Source organism: Semicossyphus pulcher, unplaced genomic scaffold, assembly GCF_022749685.1.
Source record: "Semicossyphus pulcher isolate SPU_LCO1_2020_fin unplaced genomic scaffold, fSemPul1.0.p SCAF_17, whole genome shotgun sequence".
In the NCBI taxonomy this organism is placed as follows: Eukaryota; Metazoa; Chordata; class Actinopteri; order Labriformes; family Labridae; genus Semicossyphus; species Semicossyphus pulcher.
This window is the reverse complement of record NW_027211681.1, coordinates 15,422,329-15,443,641: the sequence shown is the minus strand read 5'-3', so window position 1 is coordinate 15,443,641 and position 21,313 is coordinate 15,422,329. Positions and strand designations below refer to the sequence as shown.

Sequence of the window (21,313 nt, the reverse complement as noted above, 5' to 3'; positions counted from 1 at the left end):
TTAAAACATTTAATTGCACCAGTGCAGTGTAGTGCAGATGTCATTCAGTACCACGTTTTGGTCGTTAAAGACGAGCCTCCTTCACGTGCGGCTCACCTGCTACTGTGGAAATGGAATCACGGCTTAAATATTCAAAGCATTTGTTGGGTAATTTTGGCGACTATATAAAAAGTACAGCTCACGATGGATGTCAACAGAGCAGACACAGATAGGGAGAGAGAAAGAGGCAGGACAAGCGGCTGTGTGCAGCTACAGCAGAGCTGAGAAGAACTCAAGAGAAGCAAGGCGACACATTCAATTTGTTTCGTGTACAAACATTAAAATAGGGTGGAGATTGAAGCACAATAGAAATGGTATAATGATATAACTTTCTTTACATAGGTGATGTACCTTCGATTACGACCTTTGGTAACCTTTGATCAGACTAAAAGCAAAGCGAATGCGTACAGGTCATTGCAAAGACACAAATAGATAAACTACACTACGCTAAGACAAGCAGGTACACGCTTGAGTTGAAATGTTGTGACTTAAGCGAAAACTTTGAGGCTGTGTTAGGAAAGCCTATCAGTGTTTCGGCTTAGAAATGAACGACAGACTTATTCTCTGCTCCCAGAGCTCTACGATTCAACATCCTGATCGACAGAGACGGAGAAGAAAAGTTCTCAATTGTATCTTTTACTTGATTCCAACTTCTCCCAAAAAACAAAGGGAAAATTCTCTTCTCCTTTGGTCTGGCCACATCATCACAGGGTCTGATAGTCAGCTGTATTTATACACAAGATGAAGCCAAGAAGAAGCTCTGGCAAAAAGGTTCAGTAACAGAATGTGGAGATAAGTTACGTAACTAATGCTTTTATTTTGAAGGAGTTATGGCAAACTGTGAAACTCCGTTGGCTGACCCTCTGCCTTTCATGCAGCCCAGTGCAACAATAATAAAAATGTTAAAAGCTTATCAGACACAATGTTTCAGATGATTTCGTCTTGAAAATGTGAAGTGTCCTCCATCGATCTTTACTCAGGACTGCTATGTGCTACGTTCCTGAAGGAGTTCGTTCACTCTGTTGCCTTTAAATGTCATCTTCACATTCCGATCATACAAGATTTTAACGGACAAAGCGCGTTAAACTGCGCTGCATAGAAAAAGCCAGCAGAGAGAATATTAGGTTTAACATTCAGCTCAGGGCTCAAAGCACTAATCAGTAATTAATTATGAGTGTAGTGAAACGGCGTGAGAAACACTGTGTAATCCTAAACCCAGTGAAAGCTGGCTGAGGGTTAGGCAAATTGTCTCCCCGCTCCGTACCCACACTGCAGAGCCACACCAGAGATTATTGAACGAAACAAAACTAAGGAGACAAATGAATATTCATGATATGACATTTGCAGGGAGCTCATCATGGAGGCAGCCAGTGGCTCTGCATGTAAATGGGCACAGCTCAAACATCAGTGCAAACAGTGAAACTCTGCGGTTTCCCTCCAGGGAGTCTAGATGTGTTTGAACTTGAATTGTAGAAATAAAGTGCCAATTATCCCTCTAATTGGGAGTAACAAAGCTGCCTGCCTGTTGTGCTGGGTCCCATGTTTACTGCGTATCCTTAAATCTCCAATTTAAAAGCTCTAATGAGTTCAATTAATGGAGAATGAGAGGAGCGATCTGAGAGTCACAACGCTGTTTGAGGCTGTAAAGCCCGAAGGAACGAGGTGTTAAACAAATGACGCGGCAAAGTGCACGCAGACATTCTTACTAATGTTCAATAACATTTTAAATCTCATCTACGTGTTTGTATTAACATATGCTCTCCTAAAACTCTCTGATCTCTACTTTTAATTAAAGGTAATGTACCTTTAATTACACAAGCACCGACAGCTCGAAAACCCACACCTCTGCTGGAAGGCAAACAGGGAACACACAACTATGCGGCTTCATGTTGGTGTGATGGTCGGCCCGACACTTTGGTCCGCACAGAAACATCTCAACAGTGTTTCAGGAAGTACCATGAAGTGTTTCTCTTGTACCAACATGTGGTTCATTTGAGAGAAATGTCTCCACAAATATGGGATGGATTTCATTCATGACATTCATGTATTAAAAATGTAACAACCTCTGGGATCCCCTGACTTTTCCATTTGGCTCCACCATAGTCAGAATGTAATTTAGTCCAGTGCTTTGTTCACGTTCAGTTACCTGCAGAACAGCATCACAATCACCCTCAGCTATAGAGTTTGTTTAGTGCTAATCAGCTACTGTTAGCATGCTAGCAACAGGGTTCCCACTCTTTTTACGAAATTATTTTCCAGGACGTTTTCCAGGAGTTTTTCCTGACAATACGGGACAGCACTTGCTCTCAAAAATATCATTGACCGGTAGGCCTAGTACTGACACTTTTAACCCCAGTTTTATTCCTCCCTTTTTTAATGATGCAGGGTTCACGATGAAGTGTCTCAAGCCCCTTTTACACTGCCAGTTCAAGGAGGGATTATTACACCTGTCATGTTCTGTCTTCTGTGTAAAACGCACGGAGACGCAATGATGGAGCGAAGTCGCTCATTAAGCCTACATCTATCCAAGTTACACCTGAAAGGACATAGCAATGTATTGAAAAAAAGATTGTAAAATTCAAGTGTCATACTTTTCTATCGTCTTTCAGTTGGTTAGAAAGCGTCTAAAGGCGGCGGTCTTACATCGCTCGCAGGACTCAATTGTGAATGTGACAGCTCTGGGAGCTCTGACTGGAGTTGAGGCGGCAAACTTGTGCTGAGCGTGGGGCTAAATTAAATTTAAATTTTCCAGGACAACAGAAATTATTTCCAGGATATTCGGTCATTTGAATCAATTTCCAGGTGTTTTCAGGACCGGAAAACTAGTCACTAAATTTCCAGATTTTCCAGGTTTTCCAGGACGCGTGGGAACCCTGTAGCAAGCTTAAAAAAGATGTTTGAATATTGTTAACATTTTAGATGTTAATTTTGCAATTGTTAGCATGCTGATTTTAGCTATTAGCTCAACTATCTCATCTTAAAAATGTTAAATTGTTTTTACTTGCTAACTGCCATTAAATAACAAGAGAAGAAGAATCTCTTAGTTCATTAGTACGGGTAAAACTGGTGTGGCGCTGTGAGATTTGGCACCGGAGAAGAATGCAGAGGCTTCTGCAGCCGTCAGAGAGCTCTGTGTGGAACTCCTTCATCAAAAATTTACCAAAATGAGGTCAAGTGCAAACTATGCCAGGTAAAACTATCAGAGCATCAATTATTTGAGAGTGAAATGAAACCAACAGAGTTGCGAAAGAGTAAATGGGTCCCAGTGTGGGCCCCATAGTTCCCAGTGAGTATGGAATAGTATTTTTGCCCTTTTATTGCAGACAATTATAAATCCACAGTCCTGTTTCATGGAGTTGGACCTCTCTCGTGGAAAGGTGTTCATGGTTTGTCGGCCATATTTGCTCTTCAAGAACGTTTGCAGTTCCCACTAATCTCCGTCTGCAACGCTGAGATTCACACTTCAAACTGTCTACAAGACGCTCTGAGGTGGAATATTTCATTCATTACAAGCATGGGGAGTTGAATTTTCGAAAGATGACGAGATCTGTGAGTTCATTTAACTTTGGAATTAGTCTGCTGCTCTTGTACCACCGAGGACTTGGTATAAGCGGAATTATTGAGAACACAGGAAATGTCTGAGGTAAAAATCAAGAGATTCATCTTAAATCACCCACGATATTTTTCTATCAAATGGTAAGCACCTAATGGCGAGTATCAGACGGACAGATGGACTCTGCTCTATCACTTGTTCTGAACTCACTGCAGTGCAAAGCCAAAATACACTAATGTATTTTGCAGGGGAACACAGTGGGAGAAAGGGAGAGAAAGGGATATGGTAATATGCAGTGACACAGATCTGTGACTAAGCCTGCTGTGCGTCTGTCAGCGGAGCATCATTCAGCCTGACAGCTGAACAGGAAGCACAGACATGTGCATAGACTGCAATTCATTTGGAGGTGTGAGGCGCAGCGCACGAGCTCCACAGGTGAGATGAGGAAATGTGTTTGTGTTCAGAGAGTGAGTCAAACACATTTCCAGTGTTCTCTGGGATTAATGACTCGTAAGTGGTTGATGTGTTTAGATGTCGGGTAAATAAAAACTATAGAAACGTTACGGAGGGATGTATTTTATCGGGCGATCATGTTCTCCTGTGCCTTAACAGAGGTTAACCTTAAATACAAAGAGATAACATTTAACATCATTCATTTATTCACTACTGAAGTTCTCAACCATAAAGAAGGGCTGAATTATAAATAGATCGTTGACCTCATGACAATCCACAAAACAATAACTGCGAGTGGGTGTAGCACTTCATCACACCCTCGCCTCCATCCCTTCGGGCAGCAGCTACCTTTGCACCTGAGGGGGGAAATGCATTGTTTTGTGGCAGTGTACCCCTGGCTTTAGACTCCAAGGTGCCACCAATTGAAAAGTGCAACTATATATGCTGTCAGAAAGGTGTGTGTTACTGGAGGTTATTCCAAGGTGGCCTTGAGCTTTTGGCAGCCACTAAACATATCTACTCTCTGCGGAAAACAACACAACAAAATAATTGCAGGCTACTTAAGGGCAGACGAACAAGCTTCAAACACAACACCGCACACTGGATGACACTACCCATCTACCCGTTAACGCATCCACACAGACACAGAGGAGCATTAGAATTCATTTTAAAGACACTTTCCTATAGTAATTAATATATTCGCTTTGCTGTTCGCTCCTCACCAACTCCTGAGGGAAATATCTGCGTCCTGAGCTGCTAAACGATCGTCTTTGTTCACAGACTACAAAAGCTGCACAGAGGGGAGAGGGAGCGCAGATCACATTATCATCTGATCCATTGTTATTACTAAAATATTGATTGCAGCCGCTTTAAACCTGGCGAGGGCAGTGGCTTTGTCTTGGGGTTTATTGCCCACGAACTGCCATATGATGTGAAGTCTATATAGCCCCTTTCACACATGACCCTCGCAGCAGGAGATTTGATGAGAGGCGATGAGGCATCTCATGAGGCAGGACTAGGGATGCACGATATTGGAGCTTATGCCGATATGCCGATATTCCGATATTTTCCAACCCTTGTTGCTGATTGCCGATTGTGATACCGATAATATTAGGCACGTTTTTTATCACCTAATTGACATAGCCATTATCTGCAGATACCGATAATGTGGTGATAATAGCAAGCATCCCTAGACAGGACATGGCGTAAACACAGTCACAACTGGTGAACAATTTTGGCGTCGGCCCTCACAGTCAGGAGCTCCTGAATCTCGTCATCTCTCCAAGTTGCAGACATCTTTGCTATTGCCGTCTTGTGAATGATCCTTCTTCCTCATCTTCGGATGTTTTTCATCATCCTGGTATGTGTCGCTCTTCTGCTTTCGCACCAGTCACACGATATAAACGTCATCACCCTGCCCACGCGCTCTCGGTGAATGTATCTGACTACTACCTGCAGCGTTCAGGCAGGAAAAAGTCGGGGTGAAAAAATGTGTCTGTTTGCGTTCACACGTGCAGCCCACCTGGACAATGTCGGGAAATTTTCCGGAGTGCAGTGCACATGTGCATTGAGTTTAGGAGTGGTACTCCTGCCTGCATCCAGAAAAAAACCTACAAAAAAAGTGTACAACAAGAGTAATAAAGAAAATAATTAACCTCCTGTTAACCAGATTTAAACCATACAGGCTGAAGGCAGATCTAGGGAGAACTATATACGTTGTGTGAACTGTAACATCAGGTGCTTATTAAATGTGAAGGCTGACGTGTGATCCTCAAAAAGAATAAATTCTCAGTAGTAGCCATGTGAACATTTTTCAATCTTCCTCTATTTAAAATGAATTATTAAGTGCTGCTAAGAGGAACTGAACTGTGTCCTCAGTGCACTCAGTCAACACTTAGTGCAAGAACATTCAGAAAATGGAAAGGATATTTCACAAGTCCAGACTTGAATCGAACATGGATAATTATCTTCTTCATTTACGTTCAATGAGTCCGCCTGAAGGGAAATCACATCCATTAGAGAAGGATATTTGACATCTTTAACTCAAAGTCACAAATAAAAGTTTCCTGAACAAGAGGAAAAAGGAAGAAAACACAGTAAATATCCTCCCACATGAAACAATGATTGAATGTTTGGATTTAATTCCGTCTTTGATGCGTCTTACAGACAGGTCGTCTTATTCCCAAACCAATACGGTAAGCATCTGAGTGGTGTCTGGAAACCAAACACGACAGATGTTTAACTACTCATTACATTATGAGCAGTGTAAAACAAGCAGAGAGAAGCGTGGGTGAACATTTCTATTGGGATTTAAGTTACAAAGAATATGATGCTGCAAGAGGATGTCTGTGAACCATTTAGGGAAGTTCCAGCTCATCTCAAGCAACATAGTTTCCTAAACCACCTTTTGATTCTGTACAGGATGATGGGAAACCACTGAACACTCCCTGGACACTTCAGCATTGAGCAGTCATTATGGCAGAGATCATCAAATACTAGTTTCTAGGGGTGGGACAAAATATCCTGCAATATATCGTCGTCCTGACTTGTGCAATACAATTATCGATAGGCTGGCACCAAATATCGATGTTTTCATTTACAAATATATGGCGCTCTAAACAGGTGGGGCTTATGACATGACTGAGGGGTAACGTGAACGGATATTAATTGGCGGAAGAAGAAGTTGACAGCAGAATAAAAGAAGAAGAAGAAGAAGAAGACAACGGGATAAAGTCGGACAGCGGTGATAAAGAAGTTAAGAGATGAGGCAGTTTACAGTTGTTCTAAAGTTTATTCTAAAGTGAAAACAAACACAATGTTCCAACTCAGTTTGTGTCAAACTCTGTAAAATTGACACCAACTTGCAGTGAATAATACATGAATCCTTCACTTTAGCGTTTTAGATGCATTTTGTATTCTTCAGTTAATCAGATATCGTGATTTATCATTCTGTGACTGTCATGCAATATATAAATTATCACAGAATCGTTGTATCGTGATGTTATCGTTATCGTGGGCCACGTATCGTAGCCTTAAGTTACCCTGCGATTCCCACCCCTAACAGAGACCATCAAACACTTGCTACCATCAGGCACCATGCTTCAGTCTGGGCCGTATTATAAGAAAAGTTTACCAAATGCACACCATTAAAAAACATAAAGAAAAGACAACAATAAAACAGGCGAAGCTGTGTGTATTAATACTTGAGGGCACACTCATTCTCCAGGGACTTGTTTATTGGTCGGATGTTAATCTGCTACAAAATTTAACAGGTTCTTTCCCGGCCTGGTTGCACCATTCTAATGAGTTGTATTAAATCGAAACAGTAGTTTTTTTAGTTCTACTGATAAAAAGGGACACATGATAAAACAAGGTATTCAAAAATATATTTACTTCAGAACTACTCTTCCTTGTATTGTGTTTTTGCGATGGCTTACTTGCAATGATGAACCCACACAGAGATATCGCGGAGGGCTTCAGCACCTTTCAGCTTGTTCTGGGTTTCTGACTCAGCTGTCCTGTTACGGTTCACTCTCAGTGCTCTTATAGCAACATCTTCAGCCAGAGAAGGCCTCTGTTGTCAGCATAAACAGTTTGACCCCACTGTCTGCTACCAGCTAAACAAACTGTACCACCCAAAAGAGCTCGGGGACCAAAAGGAGTGAGAGGAGAGCGAGCTCTGGGCGTGCTATGCTACAATCGATTGCTACTGTTGCTCTGTGTCTGCTGGATGTGTGGAAGGGCAACTACTTCACAAGAAATTATTAAAAAGGTGACAATATGTCAGGGTTGTTTTTCGGCTGGATTCAGAGAAAAGGCAGCAAAGTTTGAGTTGAATGGATGTATAGCATACAAAAACAAAGAAACTGTCTGGTTCCAGAGGTGAGAACGTCTCCTAGCACATCTAAGGCTAACTTATTAACCTGTCAGACCTTGTTTGTTTGATCTTTGAACCAGATAAAATGTCAAAACAACACGTTGTGGTATCAAGGGGGGAGGGGAGGGGGGCTAGTTCTTGGCTGGAGTCTGCTGGTTGTCTGGTTAATGTGGGTCATTAAGGTGATGCCTCATGACAGATTCACTGTTATAACATTTACATAAATATCCATTAGGTAATTAACATTGTGACACTTTTTCTTTTACTTCTACCAAATCAAAAGAGAAAAAAAAAATCACACCAGTCAAGTGTGACATCTCACGTCTGCTGTAGTTGAAGCAGGAAACAGAAAGTTTTTCACTCCTGCAGTTCAACTTCTGTCAGACTCCTGTAACCCAAGACAAAGACCTCATCCCATCTCCTTGTACCACAACAACCCTGGAGGACCTAATAGCAGCATGTCTGAAGCACGACAGCTATGCTCTTCCACCCCAGCCCACCCTTTCTTTATGCCCGATTGTCTTGTGCACCCTCCCTCCTTCCCCTGCCTTGTTTTCTGCAGATAACCCTTGTCTCTCTTCAAGCTGTCTCACCCCTATCTCAGTCTCCCTCTGTCACACACTCCATCATTCCAGGCTGCCCTCCCTCCTGCCTCTATTATGTGAAGTACTGCAGACGAGACGTTGGCTGCTGTATACAATGGCCCCCTGTATTCACACTGCTGTTTACCTGTGAGCAGACAGCCATCACCTCGTTTACTAAAGGAGCCCTCTAAACAATGAGGGTAAAACCTAAACAGCCCTCATGCACAGAGGTCCCTTTGTTTCTCTACACCGTGCATACCTGAGCGACAGTGTGTAGCACTTCTTGTGCCGATTAGTTTGTTCAAAACAGGACGAATAGATAATATAAGGCATCGTTTTTAGGGGTGAGATGAAGATACACTGCCTGGCCAAAAAGAAGTCACACTCTAACATTTAGTTGGACCGCAATATGCTGTTTTGGCATCATTTTGATAAGCTTATGCAATGTCACAACATTTAATTCTGTCCATTCATTTTTCGCCAAGATCTTGTACTGATGATGGGAGAGTCGGGCCGCTGTGTAAGGTCTTCTCCAGCACATCCCAAAGATGCTCGATGGGGGTGGAGGTCAGGACTCTGTGGTGGCCAATCCATGTGTGAAAATGATGTCTCATGCTCCCTGAACCACTCTTTCACAATCTGAGCCTGACGAATCTGGGCATTGTCATCTTGGAATATGCCCGTGCCATCAGGGAAGAAAAAAATCCATTAAATGGAGAAACCTGGTCATTCAGGCGGTCAGCCGACCTCATTTTTTGGGCACATAACACTGCTGAACCTTGACCTCAGCAACTGAAGCAAACCCCAGATCATAACACTGCCCCCACAGGCGTGTACGGTAGGCACTAGGCATGATGGGTCTCTTCTTACCCTGATGCGCCCATCACTCTGGACCAGGGTAAATCTGGACTCATCGGACCACATGACCTTTTTCCATCGCTCCAGAGTCCAATCTTTATGCTCCCGAGCAAATTGAAGCCTTTGTTCCCGATTTGCGTCACTCAATCCCTTGAGTTCTCTTCGCGTGTGGAAATCCTCTTACTTTAACTATTAAACACAGCAGTGAGTTCTACTGTTGGCTTTTTTAACGAGTTGATTTCACCAAACGTTCATTCAAGATTTTTTTCTGACCACATTTCTTCCTTGAAGACGATGGTTCACCACTATCCTTCCGGGTTTTAATAATGCGTTGGACAGTTCTTAACCCAATTTCGGTAGCGTCAACATCACCTTAGTTGTTTTCTTTGATTGATTCAGGCCGATGATTTCACCCTTCTACACATATTAATCACTGCAGTAATTATCCAATGGAAGGCTCTTACCCATTAGCTCAGTTAACCCAGGTGGTGACTTTTATTTTGGCCATGCAGTGTATGTAAACATTTTTTTTTCCTTTACCAGCATAATGGATTCCACAGCTACAGGTTGGAAGTGCTGACTTTCAGCTTTAAGGGCGTTCGGAGGTGTTTACACATCCATATTGTGTGTGCACATTTTTTTACCCTTCGGGGGTATGGAGAAAAAGGTTCAGTGAATGTGGTTGTACACACTCAAAATCGAAGCTGAAAGTCAGCACTTTAACCTTCACAGCCATCGTTTCATTTTAAACCCGCTGCTGCTGTGAAGAGCCAAAACAAAACTATCCAGACTGAACTGCATACGCGCCTAGGTAGAAATGATAAGCTAATACATAAAAATAAGACAGATTGCAAAGACTTGTGTGTGTTATATTAGTTTTGCACGATGGAAAATATTTATGCACACGTAAGGGGAAAAGTGCTGCAATTTCCCCTGTTGTACTGTACACGTGGGTGTGTGTGCAGCCATTTGTGTAAACTGTAGGAGCAGATAGATGGGAAAGCCCACGCGCCGGGGTCCAGGACAAATTGGCTGCCTTTCGTCTCTGCATCTCTTTAATTACACAGTACTGAAACGTCGGGGCTGCCTACCTACCGGCCTAATGCTGCAGAAGGAGATATCAACAGAGCCGTTTATCATGCAGAGTGCCGACAAAAGTGGGACAGCTAAAATGTAGTCCCTCGCCGCGATTCTCGCTCTCAGAATAGATACGCTGCCCACATCGTCAAGTGCACTTCTGTGGAGATGTCAGAGGGTTTTTCTGGGAGAGAAAGAGGTTATTAAGTTGTTCTGTGGAAATACAGTAATAGGCTACAATTGGCTGCACGATTACAACCGAGAGAGTGCTGCCCAAAAAAAAAAAAAGGAGATATTTCTTTCATTGTGTTCACTCGAATCCAGAGCACTATACTTGAAATGAAACACTATCATGTTAAAGTGCTGGATTTCACTATAACGACTGCTTCTGTGTCATCCATGTGAGTAAACTGTGGTGCAACTCAAAGCTAATGTTTGTACACGGTCCTCCAATTTTAGAACAATGAAGAAGGGACGTGATCCAGTGTTAATATCGAAAATGATAAAAATAGATTGTTGATACTCAAAACTCTAATGACACGGATTTTTGTCTTCATGTTTTCGGGACTAAAATGTTAGTGGTGGGCGGTCTGGCATCTAAAATCCATGATATAATGCCTCCAGGTCAGGACCAGTTAGAGATAACGGGTATGACGAAGGTGGTGTGAACTGTTGACCCAGGCTTTCTGCTTCAGGCTCCGTGCTCGCCTCGCTCACAGAAAAAGGATGTTTCATTTGGTGTTTCTTCCGCACAAAAAGGCCAAGTGAGCGATCATCGGCTGTCTGCTTCATTCAGACTGTTTAAATGAGAAGCGATGATGAAAAGTTAGGACCATAGAAACGTAATCCAGTGTCCTTAGATGCTGTGCCCTCATCATTCTTTTACTGTATGGATGATCTGCTGAAATTAGAGTGTTCATTTTACCTGAAGGAAACGGGTCAAACTAGAAGAGGGAGACTGGAGGTGGGGGGGTTGTATTTTCTCAAGAGAGACAATGTTTTGACTAAAAGTAATAAAAAAGAATGTTTTGAGTTGTCGCCGATTAAAACTAGACTAAAACTATAAAGGGTAAAAATGACTGTATTTTCGTACACTAAGACTAAATCTAAAATAGCTGCCAAAATGAACAGACACAATCTCAAATAGTAAGGTCGTCCTAATGTGAGAAACCAATTAAAAGGGAAACAATTATTTCATTCAGTTATAATGAATCAAAATTTGTGAGTGGGATATTCACACTACAATCAACTTGTCGAATATGACCTTTAAAGTTCTGTCTTCCACAGTTCAAGGTGATCAATTTAGAAAATTTTCATTTGAATAAATGTCTGTTAAGTCACTATCTATCGCCGAATGAGGTAACACCATGGTGATTGAGCCAATGGCCCACTGATGAAAGCCTTTGTATTTGCAGTGTTACAGACTGGCTGTCTGTGGCGACTTTCACGGAAAATAATCAACAAGCGGCGCCCAGTTAGTGACGTGTTTTCCATCAGCCAGCAGTGGTTGGTCTGTCAGAGAGGGTAGGCGGAGCTAAGCGGCTGCTTTTCCGGTCTCTGCAAGTGTTGTGAGTAAACAGTAATCTACTATGGCTGAACAAACAAAGAAAAGATCGATGACTACAGATACAACTTCAACAATAAGTGAAAATCCAAAGAAAAAGAAACAAATTCGACGCTCAGATGAAGGCAAACAGTCTAAAAAGGAAAGCGACCGTCAGCGAGGAAAATCTAGAGTTACAACCAGACTGTCTGGGTATCTGGAAAGTGTGCTCCCGCAATAACTGTTTATCGCCATAGGTGCCGCCAAAGAAAACGAAGTTGAGATCTTTGAGATTACAACTTAAAACCAACTTAAAATATTCAAATTACTAACATACATGAGAAAGAAAAGTATCTAATCCTCACATCAGACACCTGGATCCAAATGAGCAGCATAGTTTGTGTTCAACAACTCCCTGTACTTTCCTTGTGAAGCACTTTGTACCGATGGATCTGAAATGTAGCACGGAAAGTTTGAGCTTGTGAATCATTTTTGTTCCTGTTTAAATTCAAAGTTATATCGTAGTTCATTAACAGGACACCACAGGAGTAATGGAGTGTAAGCTCAGCCTGCACAAACAGAGGGAGGAAGATGAACTGATGGTTCGAATAACTGAATAATGAAATACCTCTCCTGTTTCATTTCCTCCTGTTCTCTGATAAGTGGAAGAATGGGAAATGTACGGAAAATGAAGGAAGCAAGAAATCGATGCATAACACAACAATAGAGAAGAGAGGGAATCTAAATATTCATATCTGTGTCCTCATCAAACCCCTTCTGTTGATATATAGCTGCTGCTCTATATGCATACCATTTAGCATCAGCACACACAGATAGCTCAATAATAAGAAGAAAAACAAGGTTTCTTTCTCATTGCAGAGATCTCTCTGCTTCACCAGAGCCACCTGGGGCACCAACCAGCTTCCCTTCCTCAGATTATTAGATACTTCCCTCACTGCAGTCGGCCTCCACTAAGGCACAAGTTTCACACTGCACATTAGTTGTTTGCGCCTCCAGTGTGTGCACATTTTTTTGTGTTCCTGCTGTGCCAAGTCTGTTTTTTCCACACATAAAGGAGGATAAAAACATTAAGACAGGCACTTTAAAATTAATTAAGGGGGCCTCATGGGGAAACACATCCAGCTGAGGCGGAGCAGAAAGCTCTGCCATCTCTCAGGGGGCGAATATTTTTCTTTCAGGGGGGCGGCGAGGTGCCACTGAAACTCACCAGGCCACTGTGGTACAAGAAGCTCTGTGTAAATATTTATGCACATTCCTCGCTCTGGCTCCATATACAGTATCAATAGTATTTGTTTTTCCTTTAATACATTGCAAAGACAGAAGGAGGAGGGAGTGATATAGAGACAGATAAAGAGATGGGGGAGGCAAAAATGATGACAAGAGGCGATTTAAGATGTGGTGGAGAAATGGAGAAAGAAAAGAATAATGTAAGAATCTGAAAACAGAAGAAAAAAACAGGCCTACTTACTAAGAGAAGAGGGGGCAGAAGGTCGGAAAAAGGGCAAAAAGAAAACGGAGAAGGCAAAGAAGAGAGCCACAAGGCACATATTTGACTTTACCTTCAGTGGGGTTGATAGCCGCGGGTAAAGTGTCCCATGGGAGGGTCCAGGCAGGGCAAGGATGAGGAGCAAACACTGCCTCGATGCCATTTTCCTGGGGGTGGAAAGCACACAAGCGCACACATAAATACACACGTTACCATAGAAACCCCTCTGCAGCCTTGAGGTTCTGTGGCCCAAATGGATGTAATGAAGTGATTTAAAGAGAACTGTTCTTGAACAAGCCCTTTGTCCCCTTTCCTCACACTGATGTGAAGCTGTACCTGAGGAGAAACACTGCCGGTGCACTTATTACTCCCTAAAGACAGAACAAATGTGCCGCCAGCGCAGCACAGCACATACCCCCGCACAGCTGGCAACTCTTTAGAGACATAGAGGAGAAACAGAGAATAAAGGTGAACAGGGGGAAGCTCTTCATTTTTCCGTCTGCGTCTTTGGTGATAAGGGGGTTGGGGCAAGAAGTACGAGCTTTAAAGGCAAGAAATCAGTGTGGGGTCATTACTCTCATTCATCTCGTCTGGGAAAATTGCTTCATGTTCGCTTTCACATGATTGACCTGCCCAATCTAATCTTATAATAGTACCTATATGGCCAATAACAATTATGAAATCAAAAGAAATATCACTCACACTTCTCTTATTTTCTAAGGTGTGGCGATATCTGACAATAACCTCCTTTTTTTGCTTAAAATTACAACAATATAACAACGCCTAAAAGTATATCCTGCTTGTAACAATGTTGGGGCTTTACTCAAATATTGTGTATTCCTATTTTATTATCACAACATCAGTTACGACTGTTTAAAAAGAACAAAAGTCAATATTAAAGCAGATAATTAGCAGCATAGACATTACAGAATTATTGTCAGCATACCTCCTATTAAAGCACATTGCCTAAGCATAGCTGCAGCAAGGTAACAGGTAAATAACTGAATAGAATGACTTGATTTTAAACACATTGTATGATGTAATTCATCGCAATACAACAGCCCTGCAATAAATGCTATTATTATATTATACTGACAATATTTCATTATTTGCTGACACTGTTTGTGTGTTTACTGCGACACACTATGGCTGAACTCGGAGCTGTTGCACTAAAGTAAATTATATCTTTAAAAAAAGCTAGCATCATATTTTGTCTGATACATTTACATGAATTGAGCAGGAAAAAACTCTTGTAAACTCCTACAACAGAATGCACTCCAATACAAGAAGATCACTAATCAAAGCATCAAAACAACAGTAGAGTCAAAACTAGACTTATATACCGTGTTACAGAATCGGTGCACTGAACTGAACTGAGACCTGGATGTGAGACGTGTGAGGTACTTCGGGATGCAGGCCGTGTGAGGCTGGACTTGTTGTGAAAAGCCAAAATCAATCTAATCAAGTGATCGAGTCTTACACTGCTCCTCTAAGCTACAATGTGGCTCAAGCCTTGGACAAAATGATGTCATGAAATTCACTGAAAGTTACATACTATTAAAATACACGAGCACACCTTAGCATTTAAGGTACTATGCAAGCAATTTATATTAATGTACACCTAATCCTTATATAAATGAACTGGTTCTAACCTTGAGACAGCCAAATTGGATGAAATTGATAATTAATGATTTACATTTACAAATGGACATCCATCAATCATCTATACTGATTATTCTGTTAAGGTTAACCAATCACGCTCACACACCTAAAGGTCATTTAGAGTCACCAATTAACCTGAGGGACATGTCTGTGGACTGCGGGAGGAAGCCGGAGTACCTGGAGAGAACCCAAGCAATGCTCGCCAAACAATCTTTTTTTCCATGACGAAGACGAGACGCTGACGAGCTAAAAATAGATCATTGATAATAAAACTCTGACGACACGTATGTTTTTTTTTTTGTTAAGGAGGCGAGACGGGGCTTAAATGCTCGACTAAAAGTAATGACTAAAATGTTTGGAGTGTTCGTCGACTAAAACTAGACTAAAAACTATAACTCAACTCAACGATACTAAAATTATAAAAGTAAAAATGTGACTAAAACGAACAAGCGTTTTCATCTGAAGACTAAATCTTAAATAGATGCCAAAATAAACACCGATCTGAACCAGGAACCTTCTTACTGTAAGGTGACGCACCACAGTGCCACCCACAAATGGCCAGAGGAAAATAAAACAGGAAATGCTTGGGCACTATTTTAGAGAAAGCTGCATGTTTCACTTTGACAGATAGAAGGTAACACCAGTTTAGGCGAATAGGAAGGCAGTTTTCAAAGCCATACGGCCAGCTGAGGATAAAGCAGTAACTTAGTAAGCAGCCATACAGTTGATTACGTTTCCACAGGGAGCACAGACACTTCACGTAATCCCCGTTTCTGGAACACTGACTTCCCTGTGAACCCTTTTTATCCGAAAGAAAATCCAAGATTTCCCTGAATTTCTATTCAATTGCTCCTAACTCACTAATCCACCTTTTCTGGGTCATCCCCCTGTAGTACAACTTCAATTTAATCGTCTTGTATTGTTGTCTAATGTGAGCCACTGCATCCACAGGCCTGCCAATCAATATGTGAGTTATAGGAGCCGGGGCTCAGTCCAAGACCTTTATTTGTTAGTCAGGCTACCCTTTGTTTACATTTGCATCACGGGTTGTGCCTCTACAGCTCATTGCACACTAATGCACAGGCAGTCTGACCAGCATGCATCAGTGTGTGCTAACTGAAGTGAGAATAAGGGCGAGTTTATGAACCATTCATATTGTGGACAGTGTAGCGAGATGAGCCGGTGCCTCTGGTTAGCAGCAGTGAGGGATCGCGTGTCACCACGTCAGACGGCAGATCTCTGTCTCCATGTACTTGCCAAGGGACACACACACAGTCATATATGAGGATATATGCACACACACACACACAGACACACACACACTGAGGCACATTGGCCGAGACAACACAACAGCTGCACTGCAGACTTGATGGTGGCGACACGCAGCCATCCTTATAATCCCTCCAGGCAACGAGAGAATGGTGGCCATTGTGTGTGCGTGTGTGTGTTTGTGTGTCTGCTGCACACATTCCTCCCACTTTTAATGTCTGATTTCAACCTGCCATGAAAACTGTCATTTGAGTACATCTATGCCCAAATGAATTTCATCCGTCAACATGCCATGTGTAAGACGCACCCCATCCTGACCACCCAGCTCTCTCTGCCTCACCCAACCCCTCTCTCTCCCTCTGTCCTCTTCCTGTCACTTTAAGACCACATTGTTACAGACACGTTGCCAGCAGGAAATCACAGTAAAGATCTTTGCTGAGAAAGCAAAGCAACAAGGCCAAGAGAACAGTCTGAAGGCTCAGTATGAGAGGTTACTCTCCTCTTAAACACGGCTGGGCCTGTTTTATCTCCCGCAGAAAAAGCTGCTTCAAACATTGTGCACGGGTGATATTTGTTACGCTATAAAGCTAAGAAAGCTATGTGTGTCTTGCCAATGCATCCTAAGGGATCTACATTTTAACAGCATGGGCACATTATGGAGGTATTGTGTGCCTTCTTGTCTCTTTACACTACGATTTCAGCCATTACTATAAACTACTTGTAAAAGTAGCAATAAAACTTTGTTTTCTTTTGGACTGGATTCAATGTTTTTTATTGCACCTGAAATGGGGATAAGCTGAATGTGCACTGTCTGCACTTTGTAAGTGGCAACAGGATCCGCTGAGAATACTGAATTGTGCATTTTATAATGCACCGAGGGCAGTGAAGTACTATTATTGTAAACAGATTCTGTTATTCCTCTAAGAACGATGTGTTGGTTTGGCTTGTTTGATGAATATATTTTCATACAGACAACCTGTGTGAGAAGAACATCAAGTAAACAGACAAGCATCCAACAACCATTCCCACTTAAAATGTTAATTCCATGACTGGAAGCACTTTACGTTCAAGCACTGGCAGAAAGAAGAAGAAACGTTCGACAATTAGGAGCGTCTGCCAGAAGCCAGAACCTTGACTTGGAGCTACATTCTTAAAGGCACAATCAGCAGAAAGTGGGTGCATGAAATTACAGGGATAACAGATAACAAGCAGTTTGAGGCTGACAAACCTGCTATCTGTGCTGTGGAGTTTGTTGTATTTACGGTGTGTTAAAGCAAATATGTTTGGAGACCACAGAGAAGTAAAGCATGATGGGAGATAAGTGAGGAAATGTAATGATTTACTTTAAGTTTAGTCATTGTGGGCCTCGGTCCTCCGACAAAGGGAAGCTGTGAGGTCATCTCCTGGCCTTCTTCTTGCTCCAGTAAACTTGTTGGGTTGTCTTCCGCTGTCGGTCCTGGGATGCTGGATGTGGGGACTTGAGGGGCGGACAAAGCCATCCCACAAGCCTTTGCTGCACGGAGGACCCCAGGAACCTCTTGAACACGGCTGTACCAGCGCAGCAGGTGTGGCAGCTGATGTAGAGAACTTAAAGGGCTGGCTTGGAGGGAACACTATCAAAGACAATGAAAAAATGAAAGAGGGAAAATTAAAAAACATGAGATATTGATTAAGGGACTCATCTGGCCTGTCACCTCCGGTGGAGCGAGCTGTCAGGTTCCACCAGAATTCACTCATCACACTGGCAGACAGAGAGAAGAGAGGGGGGCCAGGCATGACAAACATCAGAGCAGCGTTGGCAGGTGTGCAGGGTTAAAGACGCAAACAAAGACATGATCAGAGGAGCGCTGCCACTGTGTGCGACTATGTGTGGAGGACAGAATAAAGAGCACAGACACAGAGGGGGAAGGGGGCACTCTGCGGCACGCCGAGTGGGTGCAGCGGGAAGGGTCCGCCGTAGCTGTATGTGTCGCGGACAGCGATGGTCGTTAAGAGGAGACACGCTAGGCTGAGTGTGAAACTGGAAACCACTGGTGCACAGCTGACTACTAAAAGCCTCATTGTGAGAACTAAAGTTCATTCCCACAGTCGAGGAACAGTTGGTGACGGCTGGAGGGTGAAATGGAGGTTGGGACTACTTCCCTGCCTGACAGTACAGCATTCCTGATCAATAACAATGTACCATAGAAGCAAGCAGGCGTGGTACTCTCTCGTCTCCTCTGCAGGTACTTTCACTGCAGCTGCAAACTTAACTTCTAAAAAATGCATAATTATATGTTATGAATATTCAAAAAATGAGCTTTTGAAGTCAGATTTCTTTTTTTTCTGAAGTTAAGAGTATTGAGGTCAACATAACAACCCAGCAAGTCTTAATCTGTTGCAGGGAGAAAAACGTTCCCAAAGAGGAAAGTCATTGAAATGCATTTCAACCTGCTGCATTTGAATAGCAACCCTCCTTTACACTGTTATCACTCAGTGCCAGGTGCCTCTAGACCACCTTTGAGAAAACCTGTGCCAAGTCTGATGCAGCCAGTCCCCTTAACTCAAGTTTCTGCCTGGGTGGATGTGAAAAGAGCTGGATATACTGCCTGCTCACCTTGACCTGGGGTGTCAAAACCGTACGTCACGCATAATATGAAAAGTAATCATAATAAAGACATTAAAAAATACATGTGAGAGGGCGACTGTCGCCTGAATGGTACCTGACATCAAACTTTAGTCATGTGTGCCCCTGTTTATGTTGAGAGACAATGCCGTGCGTGGCTACACTTGATCGCTCATGGTGCCATAATGGGTATTTTGCTTACAGTAAATTTAGTGAAGGTCAAAGTTTGTCAGTGCATCGCGTCTCCAGGAAATATAGGCATTGAGACTCACTTTAAATGAGCATTTGATGTGTATTCATGGATCCAAATTACATGACAGCAATAAGAGCAGGGTCCTTTGCCACAAGGATTCATAACTGCCAACACTCAAACATAAATCATTAACACCAAGGCCCTCACCAAGTACTGATAGATGCATGGCAGCAGCACCACATCAGTCAGAGTGAAGTAGAGTCCTTCAGCAAACACATGCTCCAGCGGAGGCAGCTCTGTCGTCTTCACTTTCCTGATCTCAGAGTTCTCTCTGGTGGTGGAAGAGGGAACTGAATCCACAGACAGCTTAGCCAGAGCCGCCCTGAGCTCTAATCCATCGCAGGCCTGAGGTGACGGTCCAGGTGCAGACTCTGAGTCTCGGTTCCCTTGGCCCTCGGGGGGCTCTTTGCTTTCATTCTGTCTCTGCTCTTGGAGTTTCTGCCTTCGTATTTTGTCATCATTGTGGACTTTGACGGGCTCTGCTAGCCTTCGCTCTAAGGTAAGGATGGAGAGGGGTAGCTGCTGGGGTTGATTTGAGGGATTTTTGAGGTGTTCTTCAACAGCAGAGGGGATGCCGATTTCACACAGTCTGGTCCACTTGCTCACCTGAGAGGGGGGAGAGAAAATGTTTTGCGGTAAAATACAGAAAACTGAACCTTTTTTCTTTTCTCACACATGAGCATCAGTTTATTTTCAAAACATTATGGAAACCCTGAAATAATATGCTTTTAACATATGGCAATTGCAATGGAATTATGATACTGTGTACACTAAAAACTATACTGTGATTCTATGTCAGTATGAATAGCATCCTATCCCATCTACAGCACCAAGTTTCAATGAGATGTGGAGGAGAATTGTGTTCAAATTTATAGTAAATCAATATTTAAGCAATCAGGATTCACAGCAGCAATACTGACTGGATATTGGCACCAGTTAAAAGGTCAAACCTCCTGTGACCTGATAAATGCCACAAGCTGACATGCAAAAGTCACACACTGAACTTATTCCAAATGTTACAACTAAGTGTTGCTGAAGTTGAAAGCCTTTACAGCAGCCCTCTCCCTGCACCTTGCTAACACCAGTGAATCATTAAGGCACATTCTTTTTCATTGTTTTACTTTGCCACTAACCTCAGCACAAGCCTTCAGACAGGTCTTCTTGAATCCCAGCAGCGCCAGCACATCGTTTCTAGATGGGTCAGCCTCTAATGTTTTGTTGATGATATGTCTCAGCACCACCGCCAGTCCTGCCCTGCAGAGTCTTCCAGTCTCATCCAACACAGCAGGGAGACGACAGCCCCTCACCAGCTGGGGCAGATCCTCCAACTGAATGTCAGACACATCCAAAGACTCTGGTAGCTGGCTCTGCAGTGACTGGGAGCTGCTGGCAGGTTTGGTGAAGACCAGAAAAACTTTGAAAGACTTGCACTCGCAGTAGGACAGGAGAAAGAGGGCGATGGAGGTGTGCAGCGGCAGACGCAGTTCCTCATTTTGGAAACACACTTCCAGATAGAGGGACGGGTGCTGATGCTTTTCCTCCTTCCCTTTCATTGTAAATACTGTGGAGTAAAAACAGAGGGAGGTTAACAACAAAGTAGCTTTTGAAATGTGTTCAGGTGTCTCTTTAAGCATGGCAGCAAGACCGTGTTAGCTGACATGTCATTCCGTTTGCGGCGCATTAAATGCCACTAATTGATACTTACAAGAACTTTGTTGATGAGGACATACACACCGGCAATTCCAATAAAACCACGTTGTTATGGTACACGCTTCCTGACATAGTGCTACTTCTTCTTCCCTAGTGCAAACTAGGATAGCCCCACAGCGCCATCATTTGTCTGCTTTTAAAACTTGACAATACTGTGATGGAAATGTTTTTTTAAAACGCAAGATCAATTTTAAATATCAAATAATCCAAATAATCAAATAATCAAATAATCCTATGTAATACATGCGATCTGAAATTAGATGCAGTCTATTATGATATTGTTTAATTTTTCATATATTAATACGTGCCCACACAGGTTCCGT

At 42.7% G+C, this 21,313-nt stretch overlaps 1 protein-coding gene across 1 annotated transcript in view; it reads right to left on the bottom strand.

Moving 5' to 3' along the window:
• gstcd (glutathione S-transferase, C-terminal domain containing) overlaps positions 1–21,067 on the bottom strand; it is a 58,917-nt gene extending 37,850 nt beyond the window's left edge. The window contains exons 1-5 of the mRNA XM_069666319.1: positions 20,986–21,067; positions 20,414–20,841; positions 19,428–19,886; positions 17,766–18,035; positions 13,565–13,658 (exon numbers count right to left, since the gene is read on the bottom strand). Of these exons, the coding sequence (XP_069522420.1) occupies positions 13,565–13,658; positions 17,766–18,035; positions 19,428–19,886; positions 20,414–20,833 (1,243 nt within the window). The 5' untranslated portion in view covers positions 20,834–20,841; positions 20,986–21,067. The remainder of the gene's footprint in view (positions 1–13,564; positions 13,659–17,765; positions 18,036–19,427; positions 19,887–20,413; positions 20,842–20,985) is intronic.
• Positions 21,068–21,313: the final 246 nt, after the last annotated feature.